We start from the raw sequence: 22,806 nt of genomic DNA, 5'->3' as shown, positions 1-22,806 counted from the left end.
GCGTACATCTTTATTTGAACAAAAAGGGACTAACTTTTTAAAGCAATCAAGTTGTATTAATTACTAATGTTTATCTGCAAGTTTTAGTTGTCCCTGTTGCCCCAATAAATATCAAGTTAACTAATCTCAGCTGGCATATCAACAGCCATATATTTGGCTTCAGGACCATAGTGAAAAAGGAAGGAATAAGTAGTCAGGAATACTGCTCCCAACTGCTAACTAGCAATTCCTACTGAAGTACACATGCTTCAGCAAGATGAGGCTTGACTTTGATGTCCCACTCCTGGTGACACTCACTATTCCGGCTCTCATATGAAGTGGGCGAGACATTGGAATGTGATAAGCACCCGCTGAGCTGTATTCAATCGAAGCTTCAACAACATCAAGATCAGGCATGGGAGAAAAATTCTGGGGAGTTGGAAGCAAAAAACAAGGATATACTTACTTGCTAGTTGTCTTTCCACTCGTCGAACTCTTTTTATCACTGTTACTTCTGCTTGAACCTGTTTTCCCGGTTCCATCTTTTGTTGTGGATTCTTTTTTAAAAGGATCATTTTTAACCTAAACAGATAAAGATGAGTTGGAATTTTTTTTTTTTAAAAGACAAAAAATAATAATTTCAGGAGTAATGGGCAGATAGGCTGTTTCCCCCATTTTAAAAATAAGAGCTAACACTCAGATGTGACAGTCCTTCTCAGAAAACTAAAACTAGTTTAGCTTTTTGGATTAGCACACCAGTATCATCACTTTGAGGATCAAAATGCCTGAAATTGGGAATAAACGATTAATAGTTATCTGTAATACATGATTAAAATATTCTGCCTGCAAGCACTTCCTATAAACTTTCTTCAATATACTTCAGCTCACTACATTTATAATGGAAATTGGCCATGTAACTTTGCTGTGCTGCATACAAGAACACTGTCCCTAAGTTGTGGCACTGCACAGCCACCACCACCACCATCACCACAAAAGTGGGTACAATTACAGCATGACAAGTTTACACCGATAGTTTCCATTCTAAATGGAAAGATAAAGATAAGGATCAAATGTATGACTTCCAGTGAGTCTTGAATTTCTCATGCTGCTCCCCAGCCTCTAAACCTGTTTCACCTGAAAACTGCACCTGGTCCTGACTGGGTTATATAAAATTGTTAAGACAATCCCTGGTAAATTAGAATCAAGCAAAGTATATTTAAAATACATTTCATCTGCATAGCATTTTATCTTTTATATTTTGGACATCATCAGATATATACAGAGAAATGCTTATACTTTGGTTACGAATGTGCCACACTGAACAAGCAATACTCAATAATTTTCAGCATATTCACTGACATTAATGAGTGATTTTCTTGAAAATTTTTCATAATTAAAATTGGAGGTTCAAACAGCCTTCTTTTTAATCACTCTATTGTATACCACAAGCAGCAAGATTTTCAGCCCATTCAGAAAAGATAAAGGGAACAATACTGACTGCTCATTTCCCCGTTTTCCAGTCTCATGCAACCAATCCCACTTGATACTTCTCTTTCTCTCCTCCCCTAGTGCTTGCTATGTATTCATGTGGTCTGATTCAAAACATCTTTAGCAACAGATTCAAGAATTAATATTGGGAAAGGTATGCCCTTGCTCCTTGCACTTCACAGGACCATCACCCTGGATTTCCTTTCTGCTGAGACCACATTTCTAAAGGGTACAAGCTCCTGAGTAGAGGGGTTCATTTCCTTAATTCCAGCCTTGCCCAAGTGAGCCTTGACTTAGGGTGCTCGCAAATCATTCCACTGTGGGTTGCATAACAGATGAACTTGATTCAGTCTTCGTCAGTCATTTATACATGTGCATCCTCTAGATCAGTTTAAAGATTTAAAAAAAAAGACACCCCAAAAGATTCTACACCAAGTTATGTCAGGCTGTTTATAACATTTTAAAAATATACCTCTGTATTGAGTAAACAGATATCAATTTCCCATTCAATAGATTTAGACTTACTACAAAGCCCGACTGAAACCTTAATTTCTCCTATCCCGAGTTTTGGAGATTTACTATATTAACGCTCCCTATTTCCAGCCTCTTTTGGTAAACCCTTTCTACTAGTATTCTCTCCCAACTCCATTCTATTAACCCATCAGTTCCTATATTTGAGTGTGCGCTAAAGCCAAATGTTTTCAAATAATTATTGTGTTTTTTGCAGTAACAGAACACTCTAATGGAGCGTGTGCAATGATCAGAAAAGGTGGTCAGCTATATAGTATTTGAGACTTCTGGTCTCCACCTGTCAATCTTTTAGCTCAAGTCTATATTATTTTCAAGGTTTATTGGTACTTTGGAAGGACATGCTTAAGTCACCTTTTACTCTGCTTATAAAAATGCAGCATTAAAGCCTGTACATTTAAATCATGGGCCACATAAACATTAAAAAGTTACCTTTTCAACAGAAATCTGCTGTCCATGTAGCTCAGTGCGATGAAGGTGTGAAATACACCGAGACATTTCTGCGCTTGAAGACATAGTCACAAATCCATAACATCGAGCACCAGGACTGCGTGCATTAGTTACTACTTTTGCACTCAGAACCTAAGACAAAATGTGTACAATTTACTTCACGAGTCTTCATTAATACGGCTTACAAATATTCTCAATGTTTAATAATTCGCAATTCATGGAAAAACGTACAAAAATACATACCTTGCCATATTTACTGAACAGGTTCTTCAGATCAGCTGCTTTAGTATTTGAAGACAAGCCACTAATCCACAGGTTCTTGGTTGAACTGCTAGTGCTGCCACTGCTACTCCCAGTACTGCTATTAACACCCCCTATAACACGGGTGAAAAATAAAACTGTAAAATGTCAATCATTTTACTAAATTATTTGAATATATTCACTGTCAACCTCACAATTTATGTTTGAAACACATGAACTGCAGATCATGTTCACCAATCACCCCCTGTGCTCTCTGATCCATGTTGGCTCCCAGTCCATCAATGCCTCAATCTTTAAATCCTCATCTTGTTTTCAAATCCCTCCATTCCCTCACCTCTCCCCATCTCTGTAACCTTCTGCAGCCCCATAAAACCCTAATACATCTCTGCACTCCTTTGATTCTGGCCTCTTGAGCACTGATTTTTCTTTGCTTCACCATTAGCTGCTGTGCCTTCAGATGCCGGGGCCTTAAGCTCTAGAAATTCCCCCCTGAGCTTCTTTGAACAATTCTCCAATTTTTGGTTACCCGTCCTAATATCTCTAGGGCCATGTCAAATTGTGTGCCACCCTGTGATATTATACTAGGTTAAAGGCACTATATGAATGCAAGTTGTAACAATGTTCTAACATAATTTCCAACTTTCAAAGCAAACGGTCAAGATACATTTACAACACATTCTGAAGGCTGAAGAGTTAATCTTACCTTTTTCATCTTTAGTAGAGCTTTTATCTTTCGAATCCTTACTTGAACTATGAACACAAAAGAATGTTAGAAAAAAGCAAACAAATAATCAAGCAAAGTAGAGCTGATTTGTCAAAGTACTACTAGGCATATTTATCAACACAAACAATGCATCTCCCCCTAAAACCACCAAAACTGAAAGATAACAGGTCGCTAAATTTAAAAAAATTATAACTGATTTCTGGCCACAAAGGTACCAAAGCCAACATGCCCTATACTTGAACAGAATAGTTCCAAAATCGACTCTTGTATCGATTTTCCAAAGTTGAATAAAGATCTAGACTTGTGCCAATTCTATTCAGTGAGCAAATCACAATATTCTCCAGTAAATCAGGAGTGGTTGCTTTGATTCCATACATGAGAATTCTTCTATTTGACTGAGTTTTTCACACAGGTGTTGATTGTTCAGAATCAATACAACACAAGGCTTTTTAAAAAATCTTGTAAATATCCAACAAAAAATATCTAATATAAAAAATGAATAAGTGAGCAGAGGGAAAATAAACTAGCAAAAATGCAAGCATAGTCAGTCTTGCTTCTGGTTTTTTTTAAAAAGCGTCATGTTAAGTCTCTTAAAAAGAATGGTAACATAACTTGAGACCTAACAAGCCAGTGGAAGAACCATGATTACTCACAAATGAAGACCAATCTTACTGCTGGTATTTTCAGTATCATAAATTGACATAGAAAAACAAACCTCTTTGCTTGATTGGATGCCCCAGAAGATGAGGGGCCTTTCTTTGAAGAATCTCTCTCTTTATCTCCAGTTTCAGCCTTTCTGGACCCTTCTCTGGTTTCCTTCTTTGCTGACTCTGCTTTTGTCCCCTCCTCTTTTCTTCCTTCCTTATGGTTTTTCTCTTTCTTTCCCTCATTTTTGACTTCTCCCTTCACATCCTCCTGGGACTGGGATTCCTTTTCAGCTTTGGTCTTACTCTCACCTTCTGGAGTTTTCAAGGTTTTACCTGTTTCCAAGAGATCATCTCCATCGAAGTCCAATGTGATGGCATCTTCTGCTTGGATTGTGACTGATATATTATCGTCATCCGCTTCCTTCAAAGATGCACTGGGTTCAGTTTCATCTTGAACCATTTGTTCAGCTTCAGCAAGGCCTTGCTCTGAAGGTAGAGATTTAGACACTTCACGAGAACCGTCATCTATATCATCTACATCTGAGGGATTTAACAGGAATAAACATGGCAAAATACAGGTTTAAATGTCAAAACTTTTACCTAGAAGGTGACCTTATCATTGATATTAAAAAGAAATACAATTTACCTAAATTAAGAAGGTTAGAAAACTACAAGGTGCATGTGAATCTGAATTCCTCAGTGACAAAAGTTGTTATGTGCAATACCTTTAATTACAAAGTCTTCCATGGAAATACAAACATCCTTAGAAGGTGCTATTCTTTGGTGCATGAATCCCAATTGCAATCTTTCAACATAATGGAATCTGTCATTTTCCAGTCAAGGTCTGTTTTCATTTGCATTCATCACTTCAACAAAGTTCAATTGTCCACCAAGGTCCTCTGATTTGAGCATCTCAAATTTGTGGTAAAATCCATCTGATGAAATGGTCCATGCAAGCCATTTTCTCCACTGTATTCATCCAGATTGTGAAAGGCATTAACCATCTTCAAAATAATTCCATACTCTACACATCTCAGAATCCACTCATCCATCTTCTTATCACATTATGGAGAATAGGTATCAAATTGCTCAGGACGAAAGTCTTCGGCAAAATCAACATCTCTTTTCATGTATTGTCTAAATCACACAGCAGTGATGGTCTTCAACAGTACATTTTTCCCCCCGCAAAGTTACATCTACATTGTGTTGAGTCCTCCACAGTTCCAAAGCAAAGCAGAGCAACGTTCGTACGTTTCATCTCCATTTATGTTCATTGTACCAGCTGTTTACTGCAAAAATCAGAATCTCTACCCTTCAGATTCTAACCTGCCAGTTCTAGTAGTGCAAATAAAAGAAATGCATATCACAATCAGTAGAAACAACCATGCAACTTTGCAAGTGTGGAAACAGATCACAATTTATAGAATTGGAAGGCTAATTTGATAAAAGTGAAACTCATGTTCTGAAAAAAATGTTCCAATAGCAACCCAAAAAATTACACAAAATAATCCAATGTTCGCCAATTTGTTGAAGGGCTCTATTTATCTGACATTGTCTTATAAGTCACAATGAAGGGAGGATGCACAGACTTTTCCTTCAATATGGAAAAATAAATCATCATTCAGGACATAAAATTAAGCAGTTATAAATAAAAGATTAGTGGAAAAAAATCATGAACAGTTTGTGTTGTGCATATTCATACACGCACTATAGTAACTGGCAAGTCTACTCATTGCACCTTTTTACAAGTCACAATTGGAATTTAAAAAAATATCCCTAGCACACAAACTTTCTCCAAAACAGGAGGGTCTTTTAATTCCATTTTGTGTTACATCTAGTGCCTTGTAATGGCTTTCCAACCTTCATCTATTTCTAATAAAGTCAAAATGTAGTGCAAGTTACAACAGTAAATCGAAGGGAAGATACAAACTTTGCAAAGGCAGTGGCAACCATTACATACCTTTTTCATTCTCATCCTCTTCTGCTTCCTGAAATATCTGTTCAAGACATTTTGGAAAAAAATGCAATTCTTGAAGTTAACAACTTTTTACATTGAGACAAATACAAACAATTAAGCCAAACACCACTTTCAGAGTGCTCCAATATACCAAATGAAGGTTGGATTAGATTTAAAACAATACACAATTTGGAACTTGGAATGAAACCCTTCTCATTCTAACAGCAATAAATCAGGATGCTTCACTGAAAGTTGTAGAAGAGAAAATTGATAAATGTTATGCAAATCTGGAGCTTCAAAATTAAAATCAAATCTGAGAGTAGATCCAGAGCGTAACAACATATTTCTAACAAATGGGTCATGGCTAAAAGTACAGTTCTAAAACAATACTGAACCAACTCGAAGGAAAAATGAAGCTGGAAATGAAATAAAAGGGTCAAGAGGTCAGTTTTGTTAGTGGAACTTTTGAACTGATAAATCAGGAGTTGAGAATCAAAACAGGCACCAACTGATTAATAAGACATCTGCCTGCTGCCACATAGCTCAATTGCAATGCTTAAAATATGGAATTCAGTAATACAGACCAGGAATGTCCCAGATATCGACATCCAGTTTGTATTGAGCTAGCTGAAGTTTTGCTAGAGCAACAGGTTGTTGGGGTGTGGCGAGGGGGAAGGAAAATCTTGCCAGCATTGTCTTGATGATTACACAAACACCAATCAGGCAATAGACATTCAGTGCCCATACAAGCATATCCCAAGTATGAACAGCACTGCTAATCAGGGGCAGGGAGAGAATGCTAACCAATGAGAAAATACTTCTGTATGACCAATAATTTAGGAAGTTTAGGGCCATGCAAGAAACTATGCATCAACTACAGGGTTTTAAAATAGTGTTGGTTATTCAAGTCTGCCTCCTTTTTAAATATAAATTGTAGCATCATTCAAAATGACTAAAGGCAGTTTATCCTTAAATTTCGATGAATATTTCAAAACTCGAGTTGTTCACAGCAATACACTTTTTTAAACCAACAAATATTACATTACGCCATACATGCAAACTTCAAGTCTAAATAAAACTTAAAACAAATGTCCTTTGCCGTTGAAGACTCGAAATTCCAGAACAAAACCGAAGAAACAATGCGAAGAACAAATATCAACAATTAAACTCCTGCCATAAATGCCAGGCTGATTAAAATTTTAGGTTTGCTTTTGTTTATTTAAAATTGAGAAAATTGCAAATAATCACTGCAATTCTATTAACAGTTAGAAATATTTTTAAAATATCGTTCATGGTTAACTAAACAAATATAAGTCCCTCCCACATGGTTTAAAAAGACTATCCACTTGATGAGAAGATATGTCGAATTAGCTGATCTCTGCTTGGGAAATAGAGGAAAGGTCTGCCACATTTCCCATTCTTGATCACTATCCAATGAACTTTGCTGGGTTTAAGTGTATCTTTGGCAGAACCTACATGCAGAAAGCAGTGTCCTGTTCAACCCATAGCAAATCTTCAAAACCCCACATTCTATCCGTCATCAAGATTGCTTATTGCCATTTCCATAACATGACCTGGCTCTGTCCTTTTCTCACTGTCACACAAACGGATGGATAGGTATAATCTCCAGCAACCTCCTCATTGGTCTTCTGAGCTGATCCAAAGTAAACCACCACCCCATCCTGTCCTGCAAAGTGCTGATCAATCACCTTTTATCTTGACCCCTTCAGACTCCCCATGTTCCAACAAACTGAACTGAAAACCTGAGTAACTGTTTACAAATGTGTCTAACCCTATCTTACCCTACTTCTGTAATGTCCAGTTGCAAGCCCCAGCCCACATTATTTGTCATTGGCATGTTACACACCTCCCTTGCCCACCATCTAGGTAGTTGAACCCTTTTGGGTAAGATCTAAATGAGTGATTAATACCCAGGAACTGTGCTCTCAGCAGGAAGTCAATATTGTCACGAGTAAGAAAGGAGGAAATTGGTGACATAAAATCCTAAGCCAATAGAAGCGTTTACCTCTTCAGGCAAAAGTACATCCACTTCTTCAAGAACAAGCTCTTCATTTTCTTCCTCTGCCTGAATAAATAATGTGAACCACAATTCAATCCCATTTCAAACTGCTGAAGCATTCCATACTCAGATTAGGCAAGATTTTGTTTTAAATCTTCAAACCAGTTGTAAGCCACTCATACAACCTTAGCAGCAGCAAGCACCATTATTTGATTAACAATATAGTACTACGGGCTGAAGGAATCTTCTAGAATTCTCTGCCTGAAGACAAGTCCTTGGCGATTATTTGCCATACAAGGACAAAGTGCCGTGATTTTTTTACTAAGTGTAGGATGTGGAGGCAGGGCCCAAGTCCACCTCAATATGACCTAGTTAAACCATAACACAAGGAGAACATTCCCACAGCCCACTCCAAGTTACTTTACGGCAGTTGAATTTAATGATGTTTTCCTCATCATCTGTGCAGCCATCGGTGTGCTTGTTCAAACAATTAACATACCAAATAAAAGGAACAGTCTTTGTTGTAAAGCAGCTTGAATCTCAAAGTGCCCCTTTAATTTTCCAAAATGAGCACTGAAGCAGTTATGAAATGCAACTGGTCAGAATTAGTACAGATATTATAAATGCCATTTCAAAATTAAGGCTGTATATCTGATATCTGACAATCAAAGCTAACATACAACAGTGGTCTTTCAATATAATTACTGTGAAATCTCTGAAGAAGCTTTGAACATATGGCAACTTAGGAACATAAGCAGGCTATTCAGTTCTTTGAACATGTTCCGCCATTCTGTTTAATCATGGCTAACCTAAATCTCGTCACCATTATTCATCTTCACTCCATATCCCTCAATTCTTTCACTTAAAACTCCAGTGGTCTCGGTCTAAAACATTCCAATTAACCCACCATCCAGTCTCTTGGGGAAGAGAATTCCAGATTTCCACTACCTTTCACGCACAAGAGTGCTTCATGAATTCACTCCTAAATGGCCTTTAATTTTAAAATGATGCTCCTTACTCTGGATTCCCAAGATGAAAAAGCTTCACTGTATCTATTCTATTGAATCCCTTTATAATTTTAAACTGATTAGATTATCCCTCAATCTTGTATTGTCAAGGAAATACAAACCAACTTGTTGCAACCTGTCTTCATAATTTAAGCATTTAAGCTTTGGTACAGTATAATTCTACTGGATCTGTACTTTATCATCCTCCGAGGATAATACATCCTGCAAGGGTCAGCACCCAAAGCTGATGCATCACTTCACTTATATTCCAATTCCTTAGAGAAAAGGACAAACAATCCATGAGCTTTTTTGATTTTCATACCTATGCACTAGCTTTTCGTAATCTCTGTACATGGACATCTAAATCCCTTTGCTTCTCCACAGCTCCTGGTTTCTCACCATTAAGAAAGCATTCAACTTGTCGTAGGTTGGATGCAAAGTGGAAAACATCACTCAGTCTGTTTATGTATGTTTGTAACTTCCTGCTCCATCTATATAACTTAGTATGCCTCCTAACTTAGTGGCATCTGCAAATTACATTTCTAAGCCAGATTCCTTTTTAAAAAATATTTCTTCGTAGGATGTGCATGCTACTGGCTAGCCGAACTTTTATTGCCCACCCTAAAATGCCCTGAGTAAGTGGTGGTAAGTTATCTTCTAGAACTGGTGTAGGTACACCCACAGTACTGACAGGTAGGGAGTTCCAGGATGTTGACCCAGAGACAACAAAGTAATGACAATATAATTCCAAGTCAGGATGGTGTGTGACTTGTAGACGAACTGAAGAAAGTGGTGTTAGCTCGAGTTTGCTGCTCTTGTTTTTCTAGACAGCAGAGATGCTGGATATGGAAGGTGCTGTTGAAGAAGCTTTTCTGAGTTGCTGCAGTGCATCTTGTAGGCAATGCACACTGCAGCCATGGTGTGCCAGTTAGCACTCAGAAATTGCTAAGATTTCTGTTTACTATTCTCCCTCTGCAACCATGTGCTCTCATCTAATTAACACTAAGGATTAATTCTGTCCCTTAAATTAATTTGAAGCTTCATGTGAAGTCAGTGACACGTTCAGCTGACATCATCTCAACCTGCATTGAAAAAAAGGGGGTACAATAATAAACCATAAATCATTCCATGTACCTGCAATTCCAGTGGCATGTTAGGCTGGAGATTACTGAAAATAAAATAATCTATTATCTGTCATTATGGCAGTCACTTAATGTTTCAATTTGAATCATGCAGCTTGGCTTCCTTATTCTGTAATCTAATTACAATATAGTTTATATCCATGGATCAGACACTGAATGAATCTTAAAATGACAAAAAAAACCTAGTTTACTGAAGACCCAATGAAATAGTGTCACATTTCAAATTTAGAATGAGGTAAAGGAACACTTCTTTATATATTTGATATTATAAGAAAGAAACCATTTGCATGCATTTACTTGAACAGGAGTAATGATTTTAGTGGTTAGTACATGCTCATGGGTAAGTCAAACAAATACACTGGAACTAATCTTACAACATATGGCTATACTTTTCACAGGATATTGTTTGCAGCAAAAATCCTAATCTATTCAAAAATTGTTGCATGTTATCAATTCTGAAATACTTTTGATCATTTTCTGAATGCCAGCAAGTTATGTACCTGGTCTTCTGGCTCCCCATCATCCAGAGTTGTAGCATCAGGTTCATCTGCACTCGCAGGCAACTCTCCACTGACTGAATCACCATTTTTATCCATTTCCTCAGTTTCGCTGTTTTTTTGCTCCTCCATTCCATCTTGATCACTTGTGTCCTGGGAATCACTCTGGATTGCATCTATATCAGCTTCCATCTGTTACAAGACATGTATGTTACTGAGACATATAAAAAAAATTAAGTTGACCTATCCAGAAACCTGGACAATAAAGATCTGTGAAAGAAAATAAAGGGCTTTGAAATGTAAATGCTAAGACGAATGCTAAAAATTCCATATATGGACCAGAAGACCAGTGAAGAGGTGCTTGAAATTGCAAGAACTTAAGGAACTCTGAGAAGTGACATCCAGAAAAGAAAATGTCACATTTCAGCCATTTGATCAGAGCTGTAAAGCTAGAGAGATCTCTTCTAAAAGGCAAAGTGGAGGACGGCAGGAAGAGGGTCAACCAAAGCATAGTTGGACGATGGATGTCAAAGTGGTTGCAGGTGAGCTACAGTGAATGTGTGAGGATGGCACAAGGCAGGTGAGCCTGACTTACCATGACAACAGATCTCCTGGTAGGAGCAGCTATAAGCAGCAGTGGCTTGAATGCTTTATGCACAATCACCACATAACACACATGCATCATTCACATGCCTGTACAGAGCTTCAGTCTCTTGTTTTTAATAGGAACAAGAGTTCAATTAGTTCATAACTGATCTGCACCTCAATGCCACTTAACTAATTTGGCTCCATATCCCTTGATAGCCCTGCCTAACAAAAGTCCACTTATCTCAGTCTTGAAAATGCCAATTTTCCTAGCATTCACAGCTTTTTTTTTTAAGGGGGGGGTCGTGGAATGAGAAGGAATTCCATCTTTTGTTTGAAAAGTGCTTTGGATCTTTGCCCCTGAATAGCTTACTTCTAATTTTTATCATGCCATGTTCTAGATTCACAGCGAGAGAAGGCAGCTTTACCGTATCTACCCTCTCGAGCAAATTATTTTAACATCTTAAAAACCTCAATCAAATCAGCCCTCAAATCTTTGATACCCAGGGGAATCAATGAACCAATATATTCCAGCTCCCTTGAGATGAAGGCCAACTGTCCATTAAGCTACAGTATTTTGCTGTTGTGCGCACACTCAATGATGTGTACACTTGGGCTCCCAAACCACTATGCTTCTTTATAGTTCCTCATCATTTAGAAAATACTTTGATTTATATTTCTTCGTTTTACATGAAATGATCTCACACTTGCCCACATTTGCTGTATTAGCTCATTCACCTAAACAGTCTAGGTCCTTCTGCAACTTTCTGCATTACTTAGTGTCTCTCCTAACTTGTGTCATCTGCAAACATGGATATACAAATCTATTTCTTTATCCTAGTCATTATTAAATCTAGTAATATTTTGAGATCCAGGACAAGTCCCTCAGAGCATCACATCCTGCCAATTAGAGGGTCAAACCTTAGCACCTGTCTACTTCCCATTGAATTTCCAACCCAAGTCAAAAGGCTACCTCCAATTCTGTCCACTTGTGATTTTTGCTAATAATCTATTGTGTGGAATCTTATTGAATGCATTTAGGAAGCCTACATGGATAATGTCCATGAATATACTATTTGACAGACATAGCTTACTCGTAAACCTATATTGATTTTCTCTATCACGCTTCTATTTGTTCAAGTGCTCAGCCACTATCCCTAATGATAGATTACAGTAATTTCTCCACAATTGAGGTTAAACTGATAAGCTTGCAGTTAACTGGTTTCTCTCTCCTCTCCTTGTCAAACAATGGAACATGAGCAAATTTCCAATCTAACAACACAATTTCCAAATCAAGGGAGCTTGGAAAGATTAAGTCTCACTGTTTTTATTAATCAGTGCAAAAAGTCCCATTTCAACTCTACAGAGCCAACAAGCATTTAAACATTTTAAAACATGATTTTAGCAAGCATTGGAGTATTTTTAAATGGGTGATAAACTATTAAATGTTGGTGTTCATGTCAGACTTGGGTGTCCTTGTACAAGAAATCCAAAGTTAACATGCAGCCAAAGCAAACTATTAAGGTGGCAAATGGTATCCTGGCGTTTATTGCGAGGAGGTTGAAGTACAAAAATAAGGAAGTCTTGCTGTAATTGTACAAGGCTTTGAACAGAACACATCCGAGGACTGTGTAGTTTCAGACTCCATATCCAAGGAAGGATATACTTGCCTTAGGGGTGCAACACAATTTCACTGGATTGATTTCTGGCATGAAGGAGTGTCATGTGAGGAGAGATTGAGTGAATGGACCTTTGCTCGCTGGCATTTCAAAGAAAGACAGATGCTCTTATTGAAATATATTAGATTTTCAGGGGGCTTGACAGAGTAAATTCTGAGAGACTGTTTCTCCTGGCTGAAGAGTCTAGAGCTAGGGACGAGCAATAAATGATAGCTTATCCAGTGACGTCCACATCCCGTAAACAAAAATGTATTAAAAAAATCTAGAGGTCAAAATCTCAGGGAAGGGGTTAGCTATTAAGGGCTGAGATGAAGAGAACTTTTCTTCAGTCAGAAAATTGTGCATCTTTGAAATTCTCTACCCCAGAGGGCTGTGGATGCTCAATTATTGTTCCAAAAGACTCGAAATGAATCAAGGAATTTGGGGGTTGTGTAGGGAAGTGAAATTGTGGTCAGGTCAAAGATCTGCCATGATCTTATCGAACAGTGGAGCAGGCACAAGGGGCTTTAAGACCTCTTCCTGCTCCTATTTATAATGCAATTTTAAGTCTTAATTCAACGTGATAATGTTTAAATCAGCCATAATCATTAAATAGAAATAAATATAAGGTGGGGTGGGAAAGGAGGTGGGGATAATAAACAAAAAAGACATTAAAAGAGGATCAATTTGACTTTTATTAACTTGTGGATAAATCTTTCTCTTCAACTCCAAAATTTGTTTCTACTACAAATGCCTCCATGGTTGCCATCAATAGTCTTGATTTTAAGCATTTCTTTGTTACTGCCTCCCCAAAAAACAAGAACATTTTATTTAATCACGGTCTGGGCCCTGTGGACAAGGCCAGTGCTTATTGCCCATCCCTAATTTGTGAGCCACCTTCTTGAATACAACCGAGTGGCTCGTTGGTCCATCTCAGAGGACAGTTAAGAGTCAACCACATTGCTGTGGGTCTGGAGTCAAACAGGCTCTGGAGGGTCTGGAGTCAAAATGGGTCACGATGGCAGATTTCCTTCCCTAATGAATCAGATGGATTTTTATAACAATCTGATAGTTTCATATGCACTATTATTGATATTAGTTTTTATCTCAGATCTATTTAGTTGAATTTAAATTCCCGAGCTGCCAGGGAGGGGGTGAAGTCATGTTTCAGGATTATTGGTCCGAGCCTCTAGGTCACTAATAATATAACAGCTAGTAACATACTTGCCATGCTACTGTACCACAGTGCTAGTCGGAGCTCACAAATGTAAGAGGCAAATCCTAGGTTTTGAATTTACAACCATCTGTCTTCACCATACTAAGCCATCCCCACCAATCACCTCACTTATCTCACGATTTGAGTACAAAATGACAAAAATAAAGAGAAAAAGACGACAATGGTTTAATGATTTGTGCTTTTTAAAATTTGGCCTGAAAATTTATAAATGGTTTTTAAGTAGTTTTCAATCTGCAAACTTCTGCCACTAAAATGCAATTAAGCTTGAGACTAAGCAGCATTTATGTCTTGCAATTAAACTTTGTGAATTTCGAGACACATCTGAAGTACACGTTTAATATTGGGTGTATTGTAGGGTATAAACATCCTAGCTAACAACTCTAACTTACCATAAGTAACATCATTGGAGATTTGCCTCCATTTTAATAACAACAGTAGTACACCTGATGAGCTACAGGGTAAAGCTAAAAAATATAGTACTAAGCCATACAAGCCTGTGGTGAGCTAATTGATGTTGGGTGTTAATATTCAATTCAAGGCCTAGGGAAGGGGATGATGTGATGAATCTGTCGGGGCTTCCAAATCTGCTTTTCCAGAAACTCTTACAGGAAGTTTACATATACTGATGTTAGACAAAGTAGAATTAATTTCAGTTGTAATGCCCCCCATGACAAAACAGCACCCAGAATCACTAGGTGGATCACACAGGAAAGCCAGTAGGACAAGCTGATAAGGCTATTTAAAACATGTATACAGGATCCTTGGCTTTATAAATAAGAGAGGGGTAAAAAAGTAATAGTAAACATTCATAAAACATGTTGGAACAGCTGGAATACTGTGTCCAATTCTGCATACCACAATTTAGGAAGGATGTCAAAGCCTTGGAGGTGATTTATTTATTCTTTCATGGGAAGTGGGAGTCACTGGCAAGGCCAGCATTTCTTGCCCATCCCTAAATGCCCTTGGCTTACTAGGCCATTTCAGAGGGCAGTTAAGAGTTAACCACATTGCTGTGGGTCTGGAGTCACATGTAGACCAGGACAGGTAAGGATGGCAGATTTCCTTCCCCAAAGGGCATCAGTGAACCAGATGTTTTTTTTTAATGACAATTAATGATAGCTTCATGGTCACCAATACTGAGAATAGCTTTAAATTCCAGATTTTTTTCAACTGAATTTAAATTCCACCATTAGTCTGGGCCTCTGGATTATTAATCCAGTGATATTACTGCTACGCCACCATCTACCCTGCTAACTAAAATGGTACCAGGGACTTCAGTTAAGTGGAGAAATTGGGATTGTTCTTCATACGATAGAAGATTCAAGGGAGGTTTAATAAAGGCGTTCAAAATTATAAAGGGTTTCGAAAGTAGATAAGGAGAAATTGTTATCAGCGAGGGTTGATAACCAGAGAACACAGGTTTTAAGGTACGTGACATATGATTCAGAGGGTGGATAAGGAGAATTATCTATGTACCGAGCTATGATGATCTGCAATCCACCATCTCAAAAGATGGCAGAAGCAGATTCAATGATAACTTTCAAAAGGGAATTGGATGTATAATTGAAGAGGAAAAAAATTAAAAGGCAACATGGAAAATCCAGACAGTGGGATGAACTGGATACCTCTTTCAAAGAGCTGATACAGGCATGCATAGCAGCCTCTTTTTGTGTTGTATGTTTATAAGAATGGCCACTTGGGGATAAATATTGGAAAACTTTTTGTGTCTTTGAAGCTGTAGCTCAATTAGAGTCAATGCCTTCAGAACGGGAAAGGGGGAAAAGGGGAGAAATCTGAATAAAAAGTATCAGTGCTCAAATGCCTCCTTCGAGATGCTCTAAGATATTGTGTACCTGTCCTACATTATACACAAAAAATTTACATACATCTTGCCATAAAATTAACTTAGTATTATAAACCCCTCATCACAAATTCAGCATACCCTCATGGCATCTTGAAAAATCACAACGGGAAATATCTTCGTGAAAAGCAGGTTGAACTAGGCACCTGGAAGCCATTGTTTTTTATTGTCCTGCTGTTCATGACATAAATGCAGTAAATTTTGTATTTACCTTGCCATTGCCATCCTCTTCTGTGCTGACATCACCACCAGCTTCATCAGTATCCTGTTTTTTCCCTTAAAATAAAACAGTACAGTTTATCCCATGCACTCAGCTGAACAGATCACTGTACATCCTTGACTAATCTCTCAGTAATACGATCTACTCATTTGTGAAATGGTACCGAAGTATTTGAGAAAATTTACTTTAGCATTGCCTTTTTTTTAAAAAAAAAGCTAGAAATGGAAGTAAACAATTCACACAAAAAAAGTTAGACAACTTCGCAAAGAAAATCTTATCCTGGAGTATCACAAGATCAAGCAGTCAGGAGTTCCACATATTGCCATCTTTTGGTTATATGACCTAATATCTCCTTATGTGACTCGCTATCATAGTTTGTTTTCTAATGCTCCTGTGAACTGTCTTGGGACATTTCAATACACTAAAGGCACTTTATAAATACAAGTTGTTGTTGTTGCCAGGCAGAGCTGATGTTTTGCATACCAACACTCCTTCCCCTACAAATAGGGGAAAAAAGTCTCACTTCTGATAATTACATATTATAGTGAAGGAACAAAGTTACTTGAAGCAATTGGGAGTAGTATTCAGAAGATCTGCCACATTGTTTAATACCAAACCAGTTGGGCAGCGCCAAACAAATTCCGATTGTATATCACAAAGAGCTATGCTGCGAAACATCGTTAGCATTCACGGATAAGGAGAGAAAGCAAATAGGAGAACTCAATACTGGTAACAGAGGTTCACCTAATAATAGTGTTACTTTCTGGAATCGAGAAGGACAAGAACATATCCTTCAAATTCACCAAGCACAACCAATTTGTAAACAAGTAGTTGGTTTGGTTACTTATTTAAATATCTATAGATTTAATCTATACAGTAACGTTTAATTCCACGTTTCTTCACTGCTCCAACTGGACATAGCCTTTGTTTAAACAGGAAAACATTTTGGTCCTTAAATCGTTGCAGTAGCATTTTTGTGCCGAGATGAAACTAGAGCAGGGCGTTTGTAGTTGTGTTTTTAATTCACAAGATAGTGTTGCTGGCATGGCCAGCATTTATTGCCCACTCCTGAATGCCCTGGAGGCATTGCTCAGCCAACCACTAACATCTTCCTTTGTGCAAGATATGACTCCAACCAGTGCAGATTTTACCCCAATTCCCACTGAATTCAGTTTTACTAGAACTCCCTGATGATTCATTTGAACAAATGCTGCCTTGATTTCAAAGGCAGTCACTATCTCCTCTGGAATTCACCTCTTTACTGCTTGACAGCCCTGTCAATGACACCTTCCATCACTTTGCTGATGATTGACAGCAGGCTGTCAACTGGCAGGATTGGATTGGTCCTGCTTTTTGTGGACAGGACATGCCTGGGCAATTTTCCATTATCGGGTAGGTGCCAATGTTGTAACTGTACTGGAACAGCTTGGGTAGTGGCATGGCTGGCTCAGTTCGACATACCCAAACCATAAAAGGAAACCTTATAATGCAGTTACATTTTAGTGCAATCTCTCTGGTCTCATGGTCAAGAGTAACTGAATGAGCAGCAGCCGGAGGCATGCTCCATTCGCCCTGAGCTCACGTTGCCCCTCTGCTCCTCACGTGCTTTCTCCCTCTACTCTTCCCACGCTCCTGCCATCGATAGAGATACTCTGCAGTGAAAAGCAGATAGAGATATGATATCTCTATGTAAATACATGTTTCCTTAAAAGCATTATTAAAACTCACTTTGCATACAGCATTTTCATATTATGCGTAATATACAGATTAGAATTGAGGGGGAATAGTCTGTAATTACTAATCCATTTGAAACATTTCTAACAAAGTTTGACAGCGCTATTGACTACAAGTCAAAATTATTCCTACATTATTTCCTTCAAAATCTAACTATGTATTTGAATTATTAATTTGAATACAATTCCAATGAAAAAATGCCTAATTTATATATTTGTTCATTATCCAATCCTTCCATTTCCTCAACCATTCTGTGTTCTTCTTCCGTATTGTCCCTGTAAACAATTTGCAAAAAGATTACAAAGGTAAAGCTGGCAAAAGCATAAAGAAATTCTGAAGTTATCCTTCTGAAAATGGTCTATTCTACTTCAATCAGTAAATATTGTTTAACTGAACATCTGGTTGAAGTTCTGAAAACCTGCCATATCCAGCAATGAGTGGTGGCCAATGACAAATGAAAGGAGACAGCTCCATCAACATGCCTATTTTCAAAACTGGCGGACTCCAACAATACAATCATCTTCAGCCAGAAGTGCTAAGTGGATGGCCCTTCTCGGCCTCGCTAGGACACCCCCTCACCCTGGCCTACCCATGTCACAGATAGCAACTTTCAGCCAATGCAATCAATTCCCTGTGACAACAGAAAACTGGACACTGCAAAGTTGACAGACACTAACAACATCCCAATTATAATGAAGCTAATATGGTACAACACTGATATCCAACAATATAGGAAATTCATGAAGTGTGCCCTGTATGTAAAAAGGACAAATTGGATATGGTCTGACGGGTCAATTATCAATCATTTTTAAAGTGATGGATGACATCATCAATAATTTTATCAAGAACACTTAATCATCAATAACCTCCTCACTGATGCTGCATCTACAGCAAAACTCGGCTCTAGACCTTATTACAGACTTGGTCCGAACATGGGACACAAAAGTTGAATTCCAGGGGTGAGCCAAGATTTACAGCCCTGGACATCAAGATAGCATTCAAGGTTGATTTCTGTGATGAAGGGGTTGTTTTATGAGGAAATGTTAAGCAGGTTGGGCCTGTTTTGAAGAATGAGGGGTGATCTTCTTGAAAAACAGGGTTGTCCAACATAAGGCCCACAGGCCACAATCCGGCCCACCATGCCTCTCTATGCAGCTTGTGGACTCACTGTTCAAAAATAGGCAAGCAGAAGTGACAAATCTGCAAGGAGCAGCTCCTCCAATCACAAACGGTTTCTCTCCCATCTTTGCTGCTGATTGGGCATTTGCTGGTTAGCCGAAGACTGTTTGGAGAGTAAGTCTGTGATTGGAGGAGCAATGTGAAGGTGAGTAGCCATGGTACATTCGCTCTGTCTTTCCCCCTCCCTCCTGCGCAGGCAGTGGCCCTCTAAAAGAGCACAGGGGTCAATATGGCGGAGCGGGCCAGGGAGGCCACAAGGAACAGCAGTTGCAGCAATAGTGCCCGCCTGCCAGCCACCACCCCACACTGAAGTCTCAGGCAGGGCTGAATGAGAAAGCGAAGATTTGGACACCTTCACGGCAGTCCCAAATTCCTCCTTGGCAGTAAAATGTCCAAATGTCGTGGGCTTGGAAAGGGAGTGACAGCATGCCAGTCTAAGTGAGTGAAGGAGTGAGAGAGTCTGAGGGAGTGACCCAGGAACATACACACCCATCCTTACCTCTCTCCCTCCCTCCCCAAAAACCTATTCACAAAGCAGGCCGGGAGAGGTGGAAAACCCAGGCTGAAAGGCAGCCTGCCCCTGGCCCTCACTTTTGTATGAATTCCGCTGAGGCCAGCTCGGAGTGCGTGCCACCAGAGGCAAATGCAAGGTCAGTGTTAATTAAACGCAACTCCTTAGCTCAGCCCCATTCCCCACCCCTTCCCTGATGACCTGAACTTTGGGCCTAGTGTCTCTCAGCTCGGTTTCTTAAGCGAAAAGGCAAAAATTATTTTATTGGTTGGTTCCGCTGCTTGGCACTTTTTAATTGTCATTTTAATGAATTGCTTCTTTAAAAATGATCAATTTATTGCATTTACATTTGTTTTTTTAAAATTCATGTTGAATATTTCGCCAAACCTTATCTTTACAAAATCTGCTCATCTGTCCCTTGGGTGAGAAAAAAATTGAAATGTGGCCTCTCACTTGAAAAGGTTGGATAACCCTGTTGAAACATAAGACGCTTGAGGGGGCTTGACAGGGTAGATGCTGAGATGCTGAGAGGATGTTTCCCTTCGTGGAGGTACCTAGAACTAGGGAGCAGAGTTTAAAAATAATAGTTCTCCTTTATGGAGATGAGGAGGAATTTCTTTAGTCTTTGGAATTCTTTTCCCAGAGAACAGCGGGAGCTGGGTCACTGAATATATTCAAGATTGAATATATTCAAGGCCAAGTTAAGACATATTTTTGATCTGCAAGGGAATCAAGGGTTATGGTGAGCAGGCAAGAAAGTGGAGCTGAGGCCACAATTAGATCAGTCATGATCTTATTGAATGTTGGAGCAGCTCGAGGCGTTGAATGGCCAAGTCCTTTATCTTACGATCTAATCAAGTATAACACCAAGGAGCCGTAGTAAAACTGAAATTCAATGGGGATCAGTAAAAAAAAATACTCCAGTGACTAGAGTCATATCAAGCACAAATGAAGAAGGTTGTGGTTGTAGGGTGACGACAATCATAACAGCCCCAAAACTTCACTGCAAGTATGCAACAAGGTAGTGTCTCAGGCCCAGTTATCTTCAAGGGCTTCAACGTTTTCCTGTTGATGGTCTTCAGTTCCACTCATAATACCCTGGAAAAGCAGTCCATTCCCACATGCTGCAGGCTTGAGCTGATAAGTTGAAAATAACATGTACACCACATGTGCCAGGCAAGGACCATCTCCAGTAAGAGAGCACTTAACCAACTTCCCATGACATTTAATGGCAAATACAACATTAACCATAGAAATAGAGAAAAGTTACAGCAGAGAGAGAGGCCGTTCATGCCTGTGCCAGCAGAAAAAGAACAAAAGAAAACTAGTTGCCCATTTTAATCCCATCTTCCAACACCTGGTCCATAGTCTTGCAGTTTACAGCACTTTAGGTGCAGATCCAGGTGTCTTTTAAATAAGTTGAGGGTTTCTGCCTCTACCACCAAACCAGGCAATGAATTCCAAACACGCACCACCCTCGGGGTGAAGAGGTTTTTCCTCATGTCCCCTCTAATCCTTCTACAAATCACCTGAAACCAGCCCCCTGGTAATTGACCCCTCTGCTAGGGGAAACAGGGCATCCCTGTCTACTCTATCTAGGCCCCTCAATCAGGTTGCCCCTCAGCGTCCTCAGTTCCAAGGAAAACAACCCCAGTCTATCCATATTTTGCTCATAGCTGCAATTTTCAAGCCTTGGCAACATTCTTGTAAATCTCCTCTTTGTTCTCTCCACAGCAATTATGTCCTTTAATATGGCGACTAGAACTGTACACAAAATTCCAGCTGTGGCCTAACCAGCATTTTGTACAGTTCCATCATTACATCCCTGCTTTTGTATTCTATACCTCAACCAATAAAGGAAAACATTCCACATGCTTTCTTTACCACCTTATCCACCTGTCCTGCCACCCTCAGGGCCCTGTGGACGTACACACCAAAGTCTCTCTCTTCCTCGACCCCTCCCAATACCCTCCCATTTATTGTGTATTCCCAAGCTTTGATTTCCCTCCCCAAAATGCATTACCTCACACTTCTCTGGATTGAATTCCATTTTGCCATTTTTCCATCCACTCAACCAAACCATTGATATCGTTCTGGAGACAACAGCTATTCTTTTCACTATCAACTATATGGCCAATTTTTGTGTCATTTGCAAATTTCTCAATCATGCCACCCACATTTAAGTCTAAATCATTAATATATGCAACAAACAGCAAGGGACCCGGTGGAACGCCACTGGAAACCATTTTCCATTCACAAAAACATCCATCAACCATTACCCTTTGTTTCCTGTCACTGAGCCAATTTTGAGTTCAACTCACCACATTCCCCTGTGTCCCATGGGCTTTTACTTTTCTGATCAGTCTGCCATGTAGGACCTTGTCAAATGCTTTACTAAAATCCACGTAGGCCACATCTATTGCACTACTCTCAATCCCCCTTGTTACTTCCTCAAAAATTCTATTCTGGCACGACCTTCCCTAACAAAACCATGCTGACTACCCCCAATTAATCCATTCCTTTCTAAGTGACAGTTTACCTTGTCTCAGAATTGATTCTAATAATTTGCCCACCACCGAAGTCAGAGTAACCACTGAAGTCAGACTAACCAGCCTATAATTATTTGGAATGTCCCTCGCACCCTTTTTAAATAATGGTACAATGTTCGCAGACCTCCAATCCTCTGGTACCTCGCCTGCATCTAGTGAAGATTGGAAAATGGTCCTCAAAGGAGCTGCTGTTTCCTCCCCGGCTTCCTTTAAGAGCCTGGAATATAATCCATCGAGCTCTGGTGATTTATCCACCTTCAAGGATGTCAATCCCTCCAGTACATCCTCTCTCACTATGCTCATTGTATCTAATACTTAACACTCCTCTTTAACTAGAATATCTGCTTCGTCTCTCTCCCTAATGAAGACCCCCCCCCCCCCCCCTTCATTAACATCCTCCTGGAAAAGGGAATCACCATTAACTAACCACAAATAACATGGCTACTAAAGCAGGTGAGAAGCTCAGTATTCTGGGTAGAATATTTCTCATCACCTGATCCGTTAAAGCCTTTGCACTGCCTAAAAGGCAAATAACAGGGATGTGATGAAACTCTCCACTTGCCTGAATGGGC

General features: G+C 39.1%; 1 protein-coding gene across 5 annotated transcripts in view; it reads right to left on the bottom strand.

Annotated features, from left to right (window-relative positions):
• The window catches only part of sltm (SAFB-like, transcription modulator), a 48,674-nt gene that overhangs the window by 24,227 nt on the left and 1,641 nt on the right, over positions 1–22,806 (bottom strand). For 2 of the 5 annotated variants that reach the window (XM_078530302.1, XM_078530303.1), the window contains exons 3-10: positions 16,253–16,317; positions 10,704–10,892; positions 6,038–6,074; positions 4,146–4,617; positions 3,410–3,456; positions 2,689–2,819; positions 2,428–2,577; positions 446–561 (exon numbers count right to left, since the gene is read on the bottom strand). In XM_078530302.1, the coding sequence (XP_078386428.1) occupies positions 446–561; positions 2,428–2,577; positions 2,689–2,819; positions 3,410–3,456; positions 4,146–4,617; positions 6,038–6,074; positions 10,704–10,892; positions 16,253–16,317 (1,207 nt within the window). Of the gene's footprint in view, positions 1–445; positions 562–2,427; positions 2,578–2,688; positions 2,820–3,409; positions 3,457–4,145; positions 4,618–6,037; positions 6,075–8,060; positions 8,121–10,703; positions 10,893–16,252; positions 16,318–22,806 lie in introns of all 5 variants that reach the window. The other 3 variants (XM_078530304.1, XM_078530305.1, XM_078530306.1) reach the window with 3 other exon arrangements.

This window comes from Cetorhinus maximus, chromosome 26 (genome assembly GCF_964194155.1).
Source record: "Cetorhinus maximus chromosome 26, sCetMax3.hap1.1, whole genome shotgun sequence".
In the NCBI taxonomy this organism is placed as follows: Eukaryota; Metazoa; Chordata; class Chondrichthyes; order Lamniformes; family Cetorhinidae; genus Cetorhinus; species Cetorhinus maximus.
The sequence above is the reverse complement of the archived record's forward strand: the minus strand, read 5'-3'. Positions and strand labels throughout refer to the sequence as shown.